The 13,571-nt window shown below is 47.4% G+C and overlaps 1 protein-coding gene across 50 annotated transcripts in view; it reads right to left on the bottom strand.

Annotated features, from left to right (window-relative positions):
• The window catches only part of OBSCN (obscurin, cytoskeletal calmodulin and titin-interacting RhoGEF), a 229,285-nt gene that overhangs the window by 138,284 nt on the left and 77,430 nt on the right, over window positions 1–13,571 (bottom strand). For 48 of the 50 annotated variants that reach the window (XM_027548670.1, XM_027548671.1, XM_027548672.1 and 45 more), the window contains 3 exons: window positions 10,708–10,983; window positions 5,306–5,581; window positions 1,325–1,600 (listed from right to left, as the gene is read on the bottom strand). The exons of 1 other annotated variant lie outside the window; for it this stretch is intronic. In XM_027548670.1, the coding sequence (XP_027404471.1) occupies window positions 1,325–1,600; window positions 5,306–5,581; window positions 10,708–10,983 (828 nt within the window). The remainder of the gene's footprint in view (window positions 1–1,324; window positions 1,601–5,305; window positions 5,582–10,707; window positions 10,984–13,571) is intronic. One more of the 50 variants, XM_027548702.1, reaches the window with a different exon arrangement.

Raw genomic sequence — 13,571 nt, 5'->3', positions numbered from 1 at the left:
CTGGAAAACACCCTGATGCTGGGAAACATTGAGGGCAGGAGGAGAAGGGGTCGACAGACGATGAGATGGGTGGATGACTCAATGGCCATCAATTGGAGCAAACTCCAAGAGATAGTACAAGACAGGGAAGCCTGGGGTACTGCAGTCCATGGGGTCTCAAGGAGTCAGACATGACTTAACAACAACTATTTAGCCACATTTCCCAACTTTCCTATGATATTTCTTAGAACACACTCTAACATTCTCAAAGACAAAAAACATTCCAGAAAGATGCACGTTGAGATCTGGGATATCTGTACACATCCACAAATCATCCCACGTTATTAGTACAGTCAAAACCTGTTAGGTGTCAGCACCTAGAAGCCAAGGTAGGATGGCAGCCCAACTCCATTCAGCATGAAGACTTCCTGCCAGAAGAAGAATAATCTGGTTTCTTAGAATGTCCTGTGTTCCAGGCACAAGGCAGAGACTCTTTCACCATCAGGAAAACACAATGAAATAAAGACTGCTTTGCCAGTCAGAGGCCAGTAGGACAGCAACTCCTCATTAGCAAAGCCTAGTGACATGGCAGAAGTGACTTTTTCCTTTCAATTCCTAAATTCACCAGCAGCACACCAAGGGGAATACAACCTGTACATCCAACCTGTTTGAAGACAAAGGCAAAAATCATACTTTGCAATCTAAGATCACCCTAAATGGTACACGTGATGCTCTACCAATCATCCTTAAGGACCTGAAACATAACATGGGCCTATTCTGGCTACCTACAGACAACCAGAGCAGGAACAGGAAGGAAGGGCATCCCAGAAGCCTCAAATTTCACCATCCAAACTTCATTCCGAAGAGAATTCCAAGTAGGACTGTGTGGTCAATATGTCTCCTAAACTGGGATCCATCAAATTCAAACACTTCTGGCCAACCGAGACCAGCAAGAGGTACTGGGTGAAGGCCTATGGTAGCTCTCAGGAAAGAGATGATGGGAGGAAGGTCAGTTATTCCCAGGCCTACCTTGGCCCCCAAGCATCAGGAGAGGCGGGGTCTCCACACCAGGAACAACAGGCAGATTGTGAGCAGGTGCTGAGACAGTGTGACTGAGCCTCACTGCCTGAAAACACATGGACCAAAAAGCCCCTCTTCTCTCCATGGACACCCGCCCCACGCATGCTCCCCCAGCCCAAATGGGTACCAAGGTGGGACACGGAAGACTGGAAGGCATGAAGAGACGAAGGTCACCGGCAAGGGCACGCATAGTCTGGCAAGGCTGGAAGCGGGTCTCCTCATCACCTGCACGCAGGCTAGCTCAGCGTCCTCCTCCAGGACTGACCTGTGACGTCCAGGCGGAAGGAGACCTTCTGGCCCCCGGCCTCGCAGCTGTACTCCCCGGCGTCCGCCTTGCCCGCCTGCTGCACCACCAGCCGCCGCCCGCGGCCCGTGGCCTCCACACGCACTTTTGAGCTCGAACTCAGCTTCTTGCCGTCCTTGTACCACGTCACCTCCGTCTGGGCCTGGGCCACCTCGCAGCTCAGTGTGGCACTCGCCCCCGCCACGGCCTGCACTTCACTGCGTGCCGGCTGCTCCTTGGCGAACACCACCGAGGGCTCTGGGGACAGAGGGATACACAGGGTCAGAGACACCATCTCAGTCAGGAGGGCAGCCCTGCACAAAGACGACCTGGACAGGGGCTTGGGGCAGTAGAGCTGGAGACTTCTCAAGACTCTGCACCAGCCCTGTGCTCTGCGGCGGTCCCCTGCCTTTCTCAGCAAGTGACACAATTTATGCATTCTCCCTCAGGTCCCTGCGAGCAGGTCCATGGCGCAGGACAAATGGAACAGACTTGCCCCCTGCTCATGACAACTGCCAGATCTCGAGGCAAATGTCCCCATCCTTCCTCAGTGGTGTCCTAGTCTTCTCCATACTGTTTAACAGCAGGGAAGTTTTCATCTGTGGTCTGTGGAGATGCCTGAGGCTCAGTGCCCTAGTCCACTCTTAGCATCGCCAGCTGACAGCAATCTGGGGGAGTGCTCGCACCTCCCTGCGGCTTTCTTCATCAGTGTCTGAGGAACGAAGAATCCGAGCGCCTTTCCCCTTAGGACTGGGCTCACCGTTACTGTTTTCTTCTTCCTGGTGACACTAGTCAAATCTTTTGCCCACTTATCAACAGTAGGTTCAGACTTTTCTTGCAACTCTGGCCACTCTCCAAACATTTAGAGAATGATAAACACGGATGTTTGAAGGATATTCCCAACTGTGTGACTGCATTTTCACTCTCAGGTCCAGGCTTCTGATAAACCAAACTCTCTCCTTCCAATAGTCTCACAAGGCCCATCTCTGCCCTGTGAGTTTAGAGCATTTGCATTCTATTTAAGAAATATTTCCTTACCTTGAGTTTTTAAAGAAACCACTTTCTCATCTGAGGTCTTTTATACCCTGAGGTTTCTAACCCAACATGAGTTGACTTTTGTGTGTGGTGTGAATTGCTAGGACATTCTAAGTTTTCCACATGGTTCACTGGTTCAGCAACTATTTTTGACTAGAACATCCTTCCTCGACTTCTCAAACAGACAACACAATAACAAACAGAAGATAAAGAGGATCTGTGGGGATGGTGCGTGCAGGAATCCTTTTATGCAAGAACTGTTTCTGAGCTCACTATTCTGTTCCTCTGACGTGATAACTATCCTGCACTGGGACCCCACTATCTTGAAAAAGCTGTAGCCTTACAATAATTCCTGACTTCAGGTCCCAGTAAACGCTCCCACTGTGTTTCCTTCAAGAAAACAACATATTGCCTGTACCTTGCCTTTGATCTGCCTGTTATTCCTCCATCTACCACCCAAAAAAGAAATTGGGTTTCGATTTTGATTGTTAATAAACATCTTTGATTTTTCCCTCAAATTTCTATCCACATACTGCAAACTCTAACTATATTTCAAGAATCTTGAATAATGTCCCCCACACAGCCTCTGAGTAACTTTTATCAGTTCTGGAATTAGAAACATGATACAATTTTGCCAGTCTAACTCTTCACACAAATTTCATTTTGCAAGCATTCCTTGCCAGGACTTAGATGTAGAAATAATTTCTGCATATTAATTTTTTTTACACACTAATCTTACTCAAGAATCGGATGCAATCTAACCATTTATCTCCGGGATTGTCTGAGTTGATCATTCCATCATCAGCAAATTCCACCTTTAGTTTTCCAGTGATTTTATTCTCCTCTTTACTGAACTCAGAGGTTAGAGTTGGCCTGAGTGCTGTTCCTCATGTCAAAGATCTCCTTGTACTCCTTAAGTGGGATGCTGTTGTTGGGGTTGTTCTTGTTTTTGCAGGAGTGTGATACCATTAAAAAGAACTCTTTAATATAGTTGGCTAAGAATTTTATGGCACAAACTGATGCTCAATCTTATCAAACATTTTGGGCCAATGTATGACCTTCAAGTTCAGTCAACTATTTGATTCTGTACTCATGGAGACGATCACATCTTTCTGCATTCAATCCCATGTCAAGCTTTCTACCTATCAACGATGCCAACGTTGACACAACGTGCAATCCTGAAGTACGACTTCCACCACTCATCTCTACCCGTGGATACACTGCTGAATTCTTTCTATTAACCTTTAATATGTGATTTTGACCTTGACACTTGCAGTAGATTTTCTGGAATTTCATCTCCCTGCCTTTCTAGTGCGATTTTGGTATTGATGGTATATTCTGGACATGAAGGAGTTATGGAGGATATCTCATTCTTCTCTCTCTAGGACCATCTCCATAAACATGGAATAACAATTTTCCAAATATTTTCCATACCTCACTACAAAACTACAGGGCCGAGAAGATTTTTCATTATTGGTCCTACTGATTCACAAGTCACACACTAAATTTACTCTGTCTTCATGTGTCTGATTATCTCACAATCTCCTAGGATTTAGCCATATATCATAATTTTTCAAAGGTTTTACCATAAAATACTTTCTAATGTGCTCCCAAAAAAACACACTCTAAGAGATGCACGGTGGGATCTGGAGTATATATACACCCACATATCCTGCTACACTGGCATGGTCTCAAACCCTCACAGGCTGGCACCTAGGAGTCAAGGTGGCATGGTAGCCACCCCTATTCAGCATGAAGACTCTCTTCCCAGAAAAAGCATAACCTGATTCCTTAGACTGCCTGACATTTCAGCCACGAGAAAGAGACACTCGATGACCATGAGGAAAATGCAAGGAAATAAAGGCTGCTTTGCCAGTCAGAGGCTGCTAGGACAGTAACTGCTTATTAGCAACACCTACTGATGTGGCAGAAGAGATTTTTTCCTTTCCATTTCTAAATTCATCAACCAATGCCAAGGGGAATACTGACCTGCAACATACAAACTTGTTCGAAGACAAACGCAAAATCATATTTGATCTAAGAAGATCACCCTAAATAGCACAGGTGACTATCAATCATCCTTTCTTCCCTCCCTTTGTAAGGCGTGTGTGCATGCTAAGCCGCTTCACTGGTGTCTAACTCTCTGTGACCCTTTGGACTGTAGCGCATCAGGCTCCTCTGTCCATGGGATTCTCCAGGCAAGAATACTGGAGTGAGCTGCCATGTCCTCCTCTGGGGGATCTTCCCAACCCAGGGATCAAACCCGTGTCTCCTGTGACTCCTACAGTGCAGGCAGATTCTTCACTGCTGAGCCACCAGGGAAGCCCCACTTTGTAAGTACCTGACAGCAAAACATGGTTTTTTTTTTCTTGCAATGTACAGGCTATAAAGCTTCTATATCCTGAGAAAGGAAGGAGTGGCATCCAAGAAACCTCGAATTCAATCATCCGAAGCTCACTCCTGCAAGAATTCCAAGTAGGATTGTGTGACCAGTATTTCCCCTAACCTGGAATCCATCAAATTGAAACACCCAAGAACTTGCATGAGGTACCAGATGAGGGCATGTGCTAGCTCTCAGGAAAGACAGATGATGGGAGGAAAGTCACATATTCCCAAGTCTACCTCAGCCCCCAAGCATCAGGGAGAGTCAGGGTCCCGACACCAAGAACACAAGGAAGGTTCTGGGCAGGTAGTAAGACAGTGTGACTGAGTCTCACTGCCTCCAATGAGGCGGACAAAAATGGGCCTTCTTCACTGAAGGTGCATCCTCCCCATCCACCCTTCCTTAGGGCCAAGATGATATGAAGATGAGACATGGAGATGCGGAGAAATAAAGCTACAGGTGAGTACACACATCTGTTGAGACCAAAAGCCAATCCCTTCATCCTCTGCACACAGCCTAGCTCAGCGTCCTCCTGCAGGACTGACCTGTGACGTCCAGGCGGAAGGAGACCTTCTGGCCCCCGGCCTCGCAGCTGTACTCCCCTGCGTCCGCCTTGCCCGCCTGCTGCACCACCAGCCGCCGCCCGCGGCCCGTGGCCTCCACACGCACTTTTGAGCTCGAACTCAGCTTCTTGCCGTCCTTGTACCACGTCACCTCCGTCTGGGCCTGGGCCACCTCGCAGCTCAGCGTGGCACTCGCCCCCGCCACGGCCTGCACTTCACTGCGTGCCGGCTGCTCCTTGGCAAACACCACCGAGGGCTCTGGGGATAGAGGGGGATACATGGGGTCAGAGACACCAACTCAGTCAGGACGGCAGCCCCAGACAAAGAAGACCTGGATGGGGAGGTGGGAGGGGGCTGGGCAGGAGGATGGTGGAGCTGGAGACTTCTCAGGCTCTGCACCAGCCCTGTGCTCTGCAGAGGTCCCCGGCCTTTCTCAGCAACAAGTCACACAGTTTGTGCATTCTCGTCTGAGTCCACGTGAGCTGGGCCAGGTGGCAGGGTGGCCACTGGGAAAGACTTCTCCCGTGCTCACGGCATCTGCAGGGTCACGAGGCAATGTCCCCGACACTTGCTAGACGGTGCCCTAGTCTTCTCCATGTGGTTATGCAGGAACTTTTCACCTAAAGTCCATGGAGATGGCTGAGGCTCAGTGCCCTTGTGACTGTTAACTGCTGTCGGCTGGCGGCCATCTGGGAGGAGCGCTCCCACCCCTCTCCATGGCTTTCTTTGTCATTGAGCAATAAAGAAGCTGAGCACCTTTCCTCTTAGCACTGGGTTCACCATTCCTATTTTCTTCTTCATGGTGACACAACTCAAATCTTTTGCCCATCTACAAATAGTAGGCTCTTTTTTCAATTCAACTTTGGCCACTCTTTATACATTTATATACCAGGGAATGACACATACTTAGGATTTAAGGATATTTCCAACTGCATGACTGGCATTTTCACTCTCAGATCCAGTTCTTTGATATATCAAAGATTTTCCTTCCAATAGTTTCACTATGTCCATTTCAGCCCTTTCAGGCATAGATCATTTGTGTTCCATTTAAGAAATTTCTCCTTATGTTGTCTTTAAAGAAACCACATTATCGTCTGAGGGTTTTTTGGGGTTGTGCCTTTTACCCTGAGTTTTCTAACCCACGCTGGGCTGACTTTTGTGTGTGGTGTGAACTGCTAGCACAATTTAATTTTTCCGTATGGTTCAGTGGTCCAACTCCATTTATTAGACAACATCCTTCCTTGAGTTCTCAATAGACAACACAGTAACAGTGGAAAGGTGTAGGGGGACAGGGGATGGGTGGTGTGGGAAGCCATTTATGCAAGCAACTGCTTCTGAGCTCACCATTCGGCTCCCCTGATGTGGAAATTATCACTGCACCGGGATCCCCTTATCTCGAAAACTACAGCTTTAGGATCATTCCTGATACATGGGAACCAGTCAGGCTGGTCCCCCGCGGAGCAGGGATCACGCGCCCACACATGTGGCCTTGCAGCCGTGTGCAGAGCTGGTGCGCCTGCGTGTGTGTCTGCTTCTGCAGCCAAGAGTGTCCTGAGCAGGAGCCTGCTTTTGTAGATAGCTCTGTGGTTTCAGAGGGCTTCCCAGGTGGCGTTAGTGGTAAAAAGTCCACCTGCCAACGCAGGAGACATAAGAAATGTGGGTTTGATCCCTGGGTCAGGAAGATCCCCTGGAGGAGGAAAGGGCAACCCACTCCAGTATTCTTGCCTGGAGAATCCCATGGACAGAGAAGCCTGCCTGGTAAGCTATAGTCCACAAGGTTGCAAAGAGTCTGACACTACTGAAGTGACTTAGCCTAACACAGGTCCCAGTAAATGTCCCCACCATGCTTTTCTTCAAGAAAACAGTGTATTGGATGTACCTTGCCTTTGAAATCGGACTACTATTCTTCTATCAGACCACCCCAAAAAGAAAATTCCATTTTGATTGTTAATAAACATCTTTGACTTTTTTTCTCAGATTGCTCTATCTAATGCAACCTCCCACTGTCTCTCAAGAATCTTGAATATAACTTGCCCATGCACAGCCTCTTGGTGACTTTGATCACACCTGGAATTAGAAACATGATAATTGTGCTAGTCCAACTCTTAACACAAATTTCATTCTTCAAGCATTCCTAACCATGACTTAGATGTAGGAATTATTGTTGATTTACTTGTTGATTTTTTTTCCTCAAAAATCATTCACAGTCTAATAATTTATCTTCAGATTTTCTGAGTTGATAATCACATCATCAGCAAATTTCACCTCTAGTTTTTCAAAACTATCTGCTGGTGATTTTATTCTCCTCTTTGCTTGACTCATGGGTTGCAGTGGCCTCCATGTATTCAGTCAGTTCAGTCACTCAGTCATGTCTAACCCTTTGCGACCCCATGAACTGCAGCACGCCAGGCCTCCCTGTCCATCACCAACTCCTGGAGTCCACCCAAACCATGTCCATCAAGTCGGTGATGCCATCTAACATCTCATCCTGTCATCCCCTTCTCCTCCTGCCCTCAACCTTTCCCAGCATCACAGTCTTTTCAAATGAGTCAGCTCTTCGCATCAGGTGGCCAAAGTATTGGAGTTTCAGCTTTAGCATCAGTCCTTCCAATGAACACCCAGGACTGATCTCCTTTAGGATGGACTGGTTGAATCTCCTTGCAGTCCAAGGAACTCTCAAGAGTCTTCTCCAACACCACAGTTCAAAAGCATCAATTCTTCAGCAGTCAGCTTTCTTCACAGTCCAACTTTCACATCCATACATGACCACTGGAAAAACCATAGCCTTGACTAGACAGACCTTTGTTGACAAAGTAATGTCTCTGCTTTTCAATATGCTGTCTAGATTGGTCATAACTTTCCTTCCAAGGAGCAAGCGTCTTTTAATTTTATGGCTGCAGTCACCATCTGCAGTGATTTTGGAGCCCAGAAAAATAAAGTCAGCCACTGTTTCCACTGTTTCCCCATATATTTGCCATGAAGTGATGGGACCAGATGCCATGATTTTAGTTTTCTGAATGTTGAGCTTTAAGCCAACTTTTTCACTCTCCTCTTTCACTTTCATCAAGAGGCTCTTTATTTCCTCTTCATTTTCTGCCATAAGGGTGGTGTCATCTGCATATCTGAGGTTATTGATATTTCTCCCGGCAATCTTGATTCCAGCTTGTGCTTCCTCCAGCCCAGCGTTTCTCATGATGTACTCTGCATATAAGTTAAATAAGTAGGGTGACAATATACAGCCTTGACGTACTCCTTTTCCTATTTGGAACCAGTCTGTTATCCCTCACTTAAAGATTTGCAGGTACACCTTAAGCGGGATGATGTTATCACTGTTGTTCTTTTCGCAGGAATTTTGCTATGTTAAAAGAAAAAATATCTTATATAGTTTCCCAAGTATTTTATGGCAGGGACAGATGCTTGATGTTATCAAATATTTTGTCTTGATGTATGATGTTTGAATTTAATTAACCATTTGATTCTGTACTCATGGAGATAATCACATTTGGGATCTTCATAGAACAAGGATCAAACCCTTGTCCTTGGCATTAGCATTCTGGACCACCAGGGAAGTCCTTGCACTCTATTTCTTAATATCCAGCTTTCTACTTTCTATCTATTAACATATCCAACGTTAAGCTCATTGTGCAACCCTAGAATATGACTTTGATCACGGATCCCTACTCCTGGATACATTGATTAATTCATTTTGGTAACAATTATTATGATTTTTTATTTTGGCCTTGATATTCGCAGTAGAGTGGCCTGAAGTTTGATTCTCCCTGCCATTTCTAGGTCATTTTGGTATCGATGCTATGTTTTGTATATGAAGAAAGTTACAGAGTCTATCTCCTTTTTCTCTCTCTAGGATCACCTCCACAAGCACAGAGTAACAGTTTTCCAGGACATTTTGCACAGTGTACCAGAGAACTGGTTTCCCTGGTGGTTGGGCAATAAAGAATCTGCCTTCAATGCAGGAGATGCAAGTTTGATCCCTGGGCCAGGAAGATCCCCTAGAGAAGGAAATGGCAACCCACTGTAGTATTCTTACCTGGGAAATCCCATGGACAGAGAAGCGGGGCAGACTACAGTCCACAGGGTCACCAAAGAGTTAGACGTGACTTGCCAATAAACAAAAACAATCAGAGAACTACAGGGCCGAGAAGACTTTCATCATTGGTCCTACTGATTGGCAAGTCTTACAGCACGTTGACTTCTCTCTTCTTGTGTTCATAGAGCTTACAATGATTTAGCCACATTTCACAAGGTTTTAAAAGTTTTACTTTCAAGTACTCTCTAATGTGCTCCAAAAAACACATTCTATAAAGATGAACTGTGGGATCTGAGGTGTCTCTTCACACCCACAAATCATTCTAGATCGGCACAGTCACCAATCACGTGTCAGCACCCAGGAGTCAATGTGACACGGCAGCCCATGCCTCTTTGGCACGAGACTCTCTTCCTGGAAGAAGAATAAGCTGATTTCTAAGACTGCCCTGTCTTAGAAAGACAGAGACACTCACTGACCATCAGGAAACTACAAGGAGATAAGCAGCGCTTTGCAGTCAGAGGTCGCTAGGACAGCAACTCCTCCTTAGGAAAGACTACTGACGTGGCAGAAGTGAGCGTGCTCCTTTCTGTTCCTAACTCCCTCAGCAGAGCACAAAAAGGAGCACCGACGGGAAAATCCAACCTGTTTGAAGACAGAGGCAAAAGCATCTTTTATCTAAGATCAGCCTAAATAGCACAGATGACTCTCTACCAACCAGCCTTTTTTCTTCTCTTTGAATCTGTGACAACAAACATGCGCATATTTCCTGCCACCTCTAGGCAACTGGAGCTTCTATATCCAGGAAAAGGAAGAAAAGGCCTCCCAGAAACCTCACATTTCATCATCCAAAGTTCACCACTAAGAGAATTTCAAGTAGGATTGTGTGGCCAATATTTCTCATGATCAGGGATCCACCAAACTGAAACACCTCTTGACAACTGAGAACTGGCATGAGGGGCAATACGAGGGAATGTGCTGGGTGTTGAGGAGAGACTTATGATGGGAGGAGAGTCACGTATCTCCAGGTCTACCTCAGCCCCCAACCCCAAAGAGACCCAGGGTCTCAACACCGGGAATAACCAGCAGGTTCTGGGCAGGTGCTAAGCCAGTGTGATTGAGCCTCACTGCCAGGAAAAGATGTGGACAGAAACGGCCCCGCTTCGCTGCAAGCACACCTTCCCCAATCACCCTCCCGCAGGGACTAAGATGGGACATGCAAGACAGGGAGGCTTGAAGAGACGAAGGACACAGGCAAAGGCACACAAGTTTGGGGAGGCAGATAGCCGGCCTCTGATCGCCTGCGTGGCCTAGCTCAGCATCCTCCTCAAGGACTGACCTGTGACGTCCAGGCGGAAGGAGACCTTCTGGCCCCCGGCCTCGCAGCTGTACTCCCCGGCGTCCGCCTTGCCCGCCTGCTGCACCACCAGCCGCCGCCCGCAGCCCGTGGCCTCCACACGCACTTTCGAGCTGGAACTCAGCTTCTTCCCATCCTTGTACCACGTCACCTCCGTCTGGGCCTGGGCCACCTCGCAGCTCAGCGTGGCACTCGCCCCCGCCACGGCCTGCACTTCACTGCGTGCCGGCTGCTCCTTGGCGAACACCACCGAGGGCTCTGGGGACAGAGGGGGATACACAGGATCAGAGACCCCATCTCAGTCAGGACGGCAGCCCCGCGCAAAGATGACCTGGATGGGGAGGTGGTGGGGGGTGGGCAGTCAGGAAAGGGGATGGTGGAGCTGGAGACTTCTCAGGCTCTGCACCAGCCCTGTGCCCTGCAGAGGTTCCCCTGCCTTTCTCAGCAACAGGGACACAATTTATGCATTCTCGCATGGGTCCTTGGGAGTAAACCTTGGGGTGGGCGGTCATTGGAACAGATTTGTCCCCTGCTCATGACATCTGCAAGGTCTCAAGGCAACTGTTCCCCAACATTCCCAGATGGTGCCCCCGTCTTCTCCACACTACTATGCAGGAACTTTTCACCTGCAGTCCACAGAGATGGCTGAGGCTCGGCGCCCTTGCCTACTCTCAGTATTGTCAGCGGGTGGCAATCTGCAGGAGTGCTCGCACCTCCCCGTGGCTTTCTTTGTCATTGTCTGAGGAATGAAGAAACGGAGCACCTTCCCCTTAGGACTGGGTTTGCCATTACTGTTTTTTCCTCATTGATGACAGTACTCAATCAAATCCCTTGCCCACTTCCCAACAGGTTCTGTCTTCTCTCAATTCACATCTGGCCACTCTTTGTCAATTTAAATACCAGAGAAAGACACATAGGTAGGATTTAAGGACATTCTCAATTGTGTGACTGACATTTTCACTCTGATCCAGGTCTGCAATAGTTTTTCCTCCAATAGTGTCACAACAGCCACTTTGTCCCGCTTAAAGCATAGAGCATATGTATTCTATTTAAGAAATCTTTTTACCTTAAGTCTTGAAGAAACCACATTAGCATCTGTGGATTTTGGGGTTTTATCTTTGACACTGAGGTGTCTAACCCACCTCAAGCTGACTTGTGAGTGCGGTGTGAACTGCGAGTACGAGTTAATTTTTCTGTATGGTGCAGTGGTCCACCCACCGTTTTTTGAGGACAACATCCTTCCCCTAGTTCTCAATAGACAACACAGAAACAAACGGAAGATGCGGAGGGTCGGCAGGAATGGGTGATGCAAGATTCCACTTCTGCAAGAACCGTTTCTGAGTTCACTATTCTGTTCTTTGGATGTGGTAACCACCCCAGCACTGGGATCCCCTTGTCTTGAAAACTGTAGCCTTGTAATAATTTTTGACATTGGGTAACAGTAAATGCTCCTACCATGCTCTTCTTCATGAAAATGACGTCCTGGCTGTATCTTGCCTTTGCGATCTGCCTGTCATTCTTCCATCACACCACTCAAAAACCAAATTTTCTTCCATTTTGATTGTTAATAAACATCTTTTGATTTTTTCCCTGTGGGATTTCTATCCATCTCTTGCAACCTTTAACTGTCTCTCAAGAATCCAGAATAATTCCCCACGCACAGTCTTTTGGCAACGTTGATCAGACCTGGAGTTAGAGACATGATACAACTGACCTAGTCTAACTCTTTCACACAAATTTCGTTTTCTGAGCACACCTTGCCGGGACTTAGACATAGAAATGTGTTTTTCCGTGTTAATTTTTTACACACTGATCCTATGCAAGAATCATATGCATTCTAATAGTTTATCTTTAGGATGGTCCGAGTTGATCATCCTATTATCAGCAAATCCACCTTTAGTTTTTTGAAACCATGTCCAGCGGAATAGCAGTTTCCAGATATTTTGTACAGTGTACCAGAGAACTACCGGGCTGAGAAGATTTTCATCAGTAGGCCTGCTGATTCACATGCCATATCTCTGATTTTCTTTATCTTCCTGTATCTGATTTTCATAGAGATTACTAAGATTTAGCCACATTTCACTATTTTTAAATGGTTTTACCTTAGAATACTCACTAACATGCTCCAAACACCACATTTAACAAAGTTGCGTGGTGGGATCTGGGGAACACACACACCCACAAACCAGCCTGCCCTGGCATGATCACAGAATGTCAGAGGTTGGCACCTGGTGGTTGACGTGGGGTGGCAGAGGAGCAGGTGGATGTGGAGCAAATCTTCCTCCACAGATACATCAGGAATGCACCGACAGACACAGAAGTGCATGCAGAACACCAGCTGAGAGCAGGCAGGAGTGCCTGACCACCGGGAAAGAATACATGGAACACGCAAAACTCAGTAGGAGGAAGGAACTCGGGAAAAACAGGAGCATTAGAAGGAGTGGACCTGCCCTCAGCGGGTGGGAGAACTGAAGCGGGGTCCGATCCCCACATCGGGGCAACTGTCTGAGCCAGAGGAGAAACATTTGAGGCTAAGAGTGAAACAGCTGATCTGTGACAGCCTAAATGGAATGAGAATCAGACAGTCCTTGCTGCAGCCATACAGACCCTGGACAGGGACACGCGTCTCCTGGAAGGCGCAGCAGCTGGGAACTGGAGAGCAGGGCTTGCGGCGCAATCCCAGGGCGAGGGCAGCTGTGGACTGCAGAGAGAGACGGACCAAGGGCATGTGAGGGAGGAGACTGTGGGAAATGCCTGTGGAGGAAAGCCAGGCAGCCACGGAAGCAAGGTGACACTACTGAGTCATGCATAGGGGGTGGAGCCATCACCACAACCTCTCTCCCCCC

The sequence above is a fragment of the Bos indicus x Bos taurus genome, chromosome 7 (assembly GCF_003369695.1).
Source record: "Bos indicus x Bos taurus breed Angus x Brahman F1 hybrid chromosome 7, Bos_hybrid_MaternalHap_v2.0, whole genome shotgun sequence".
Taxonomy (NCBI): Eukaryota; Metazoa; Chordata; class Mammalia; order Artiodactyla; family Bovidae; genus Bos; species Bos indicus x Bos taurus.
The sequence above is the reverse complement of the archived record's forward strand: the minus strand, read 5'-3'. Positions and strand labels throughout refer to the sequence as shown.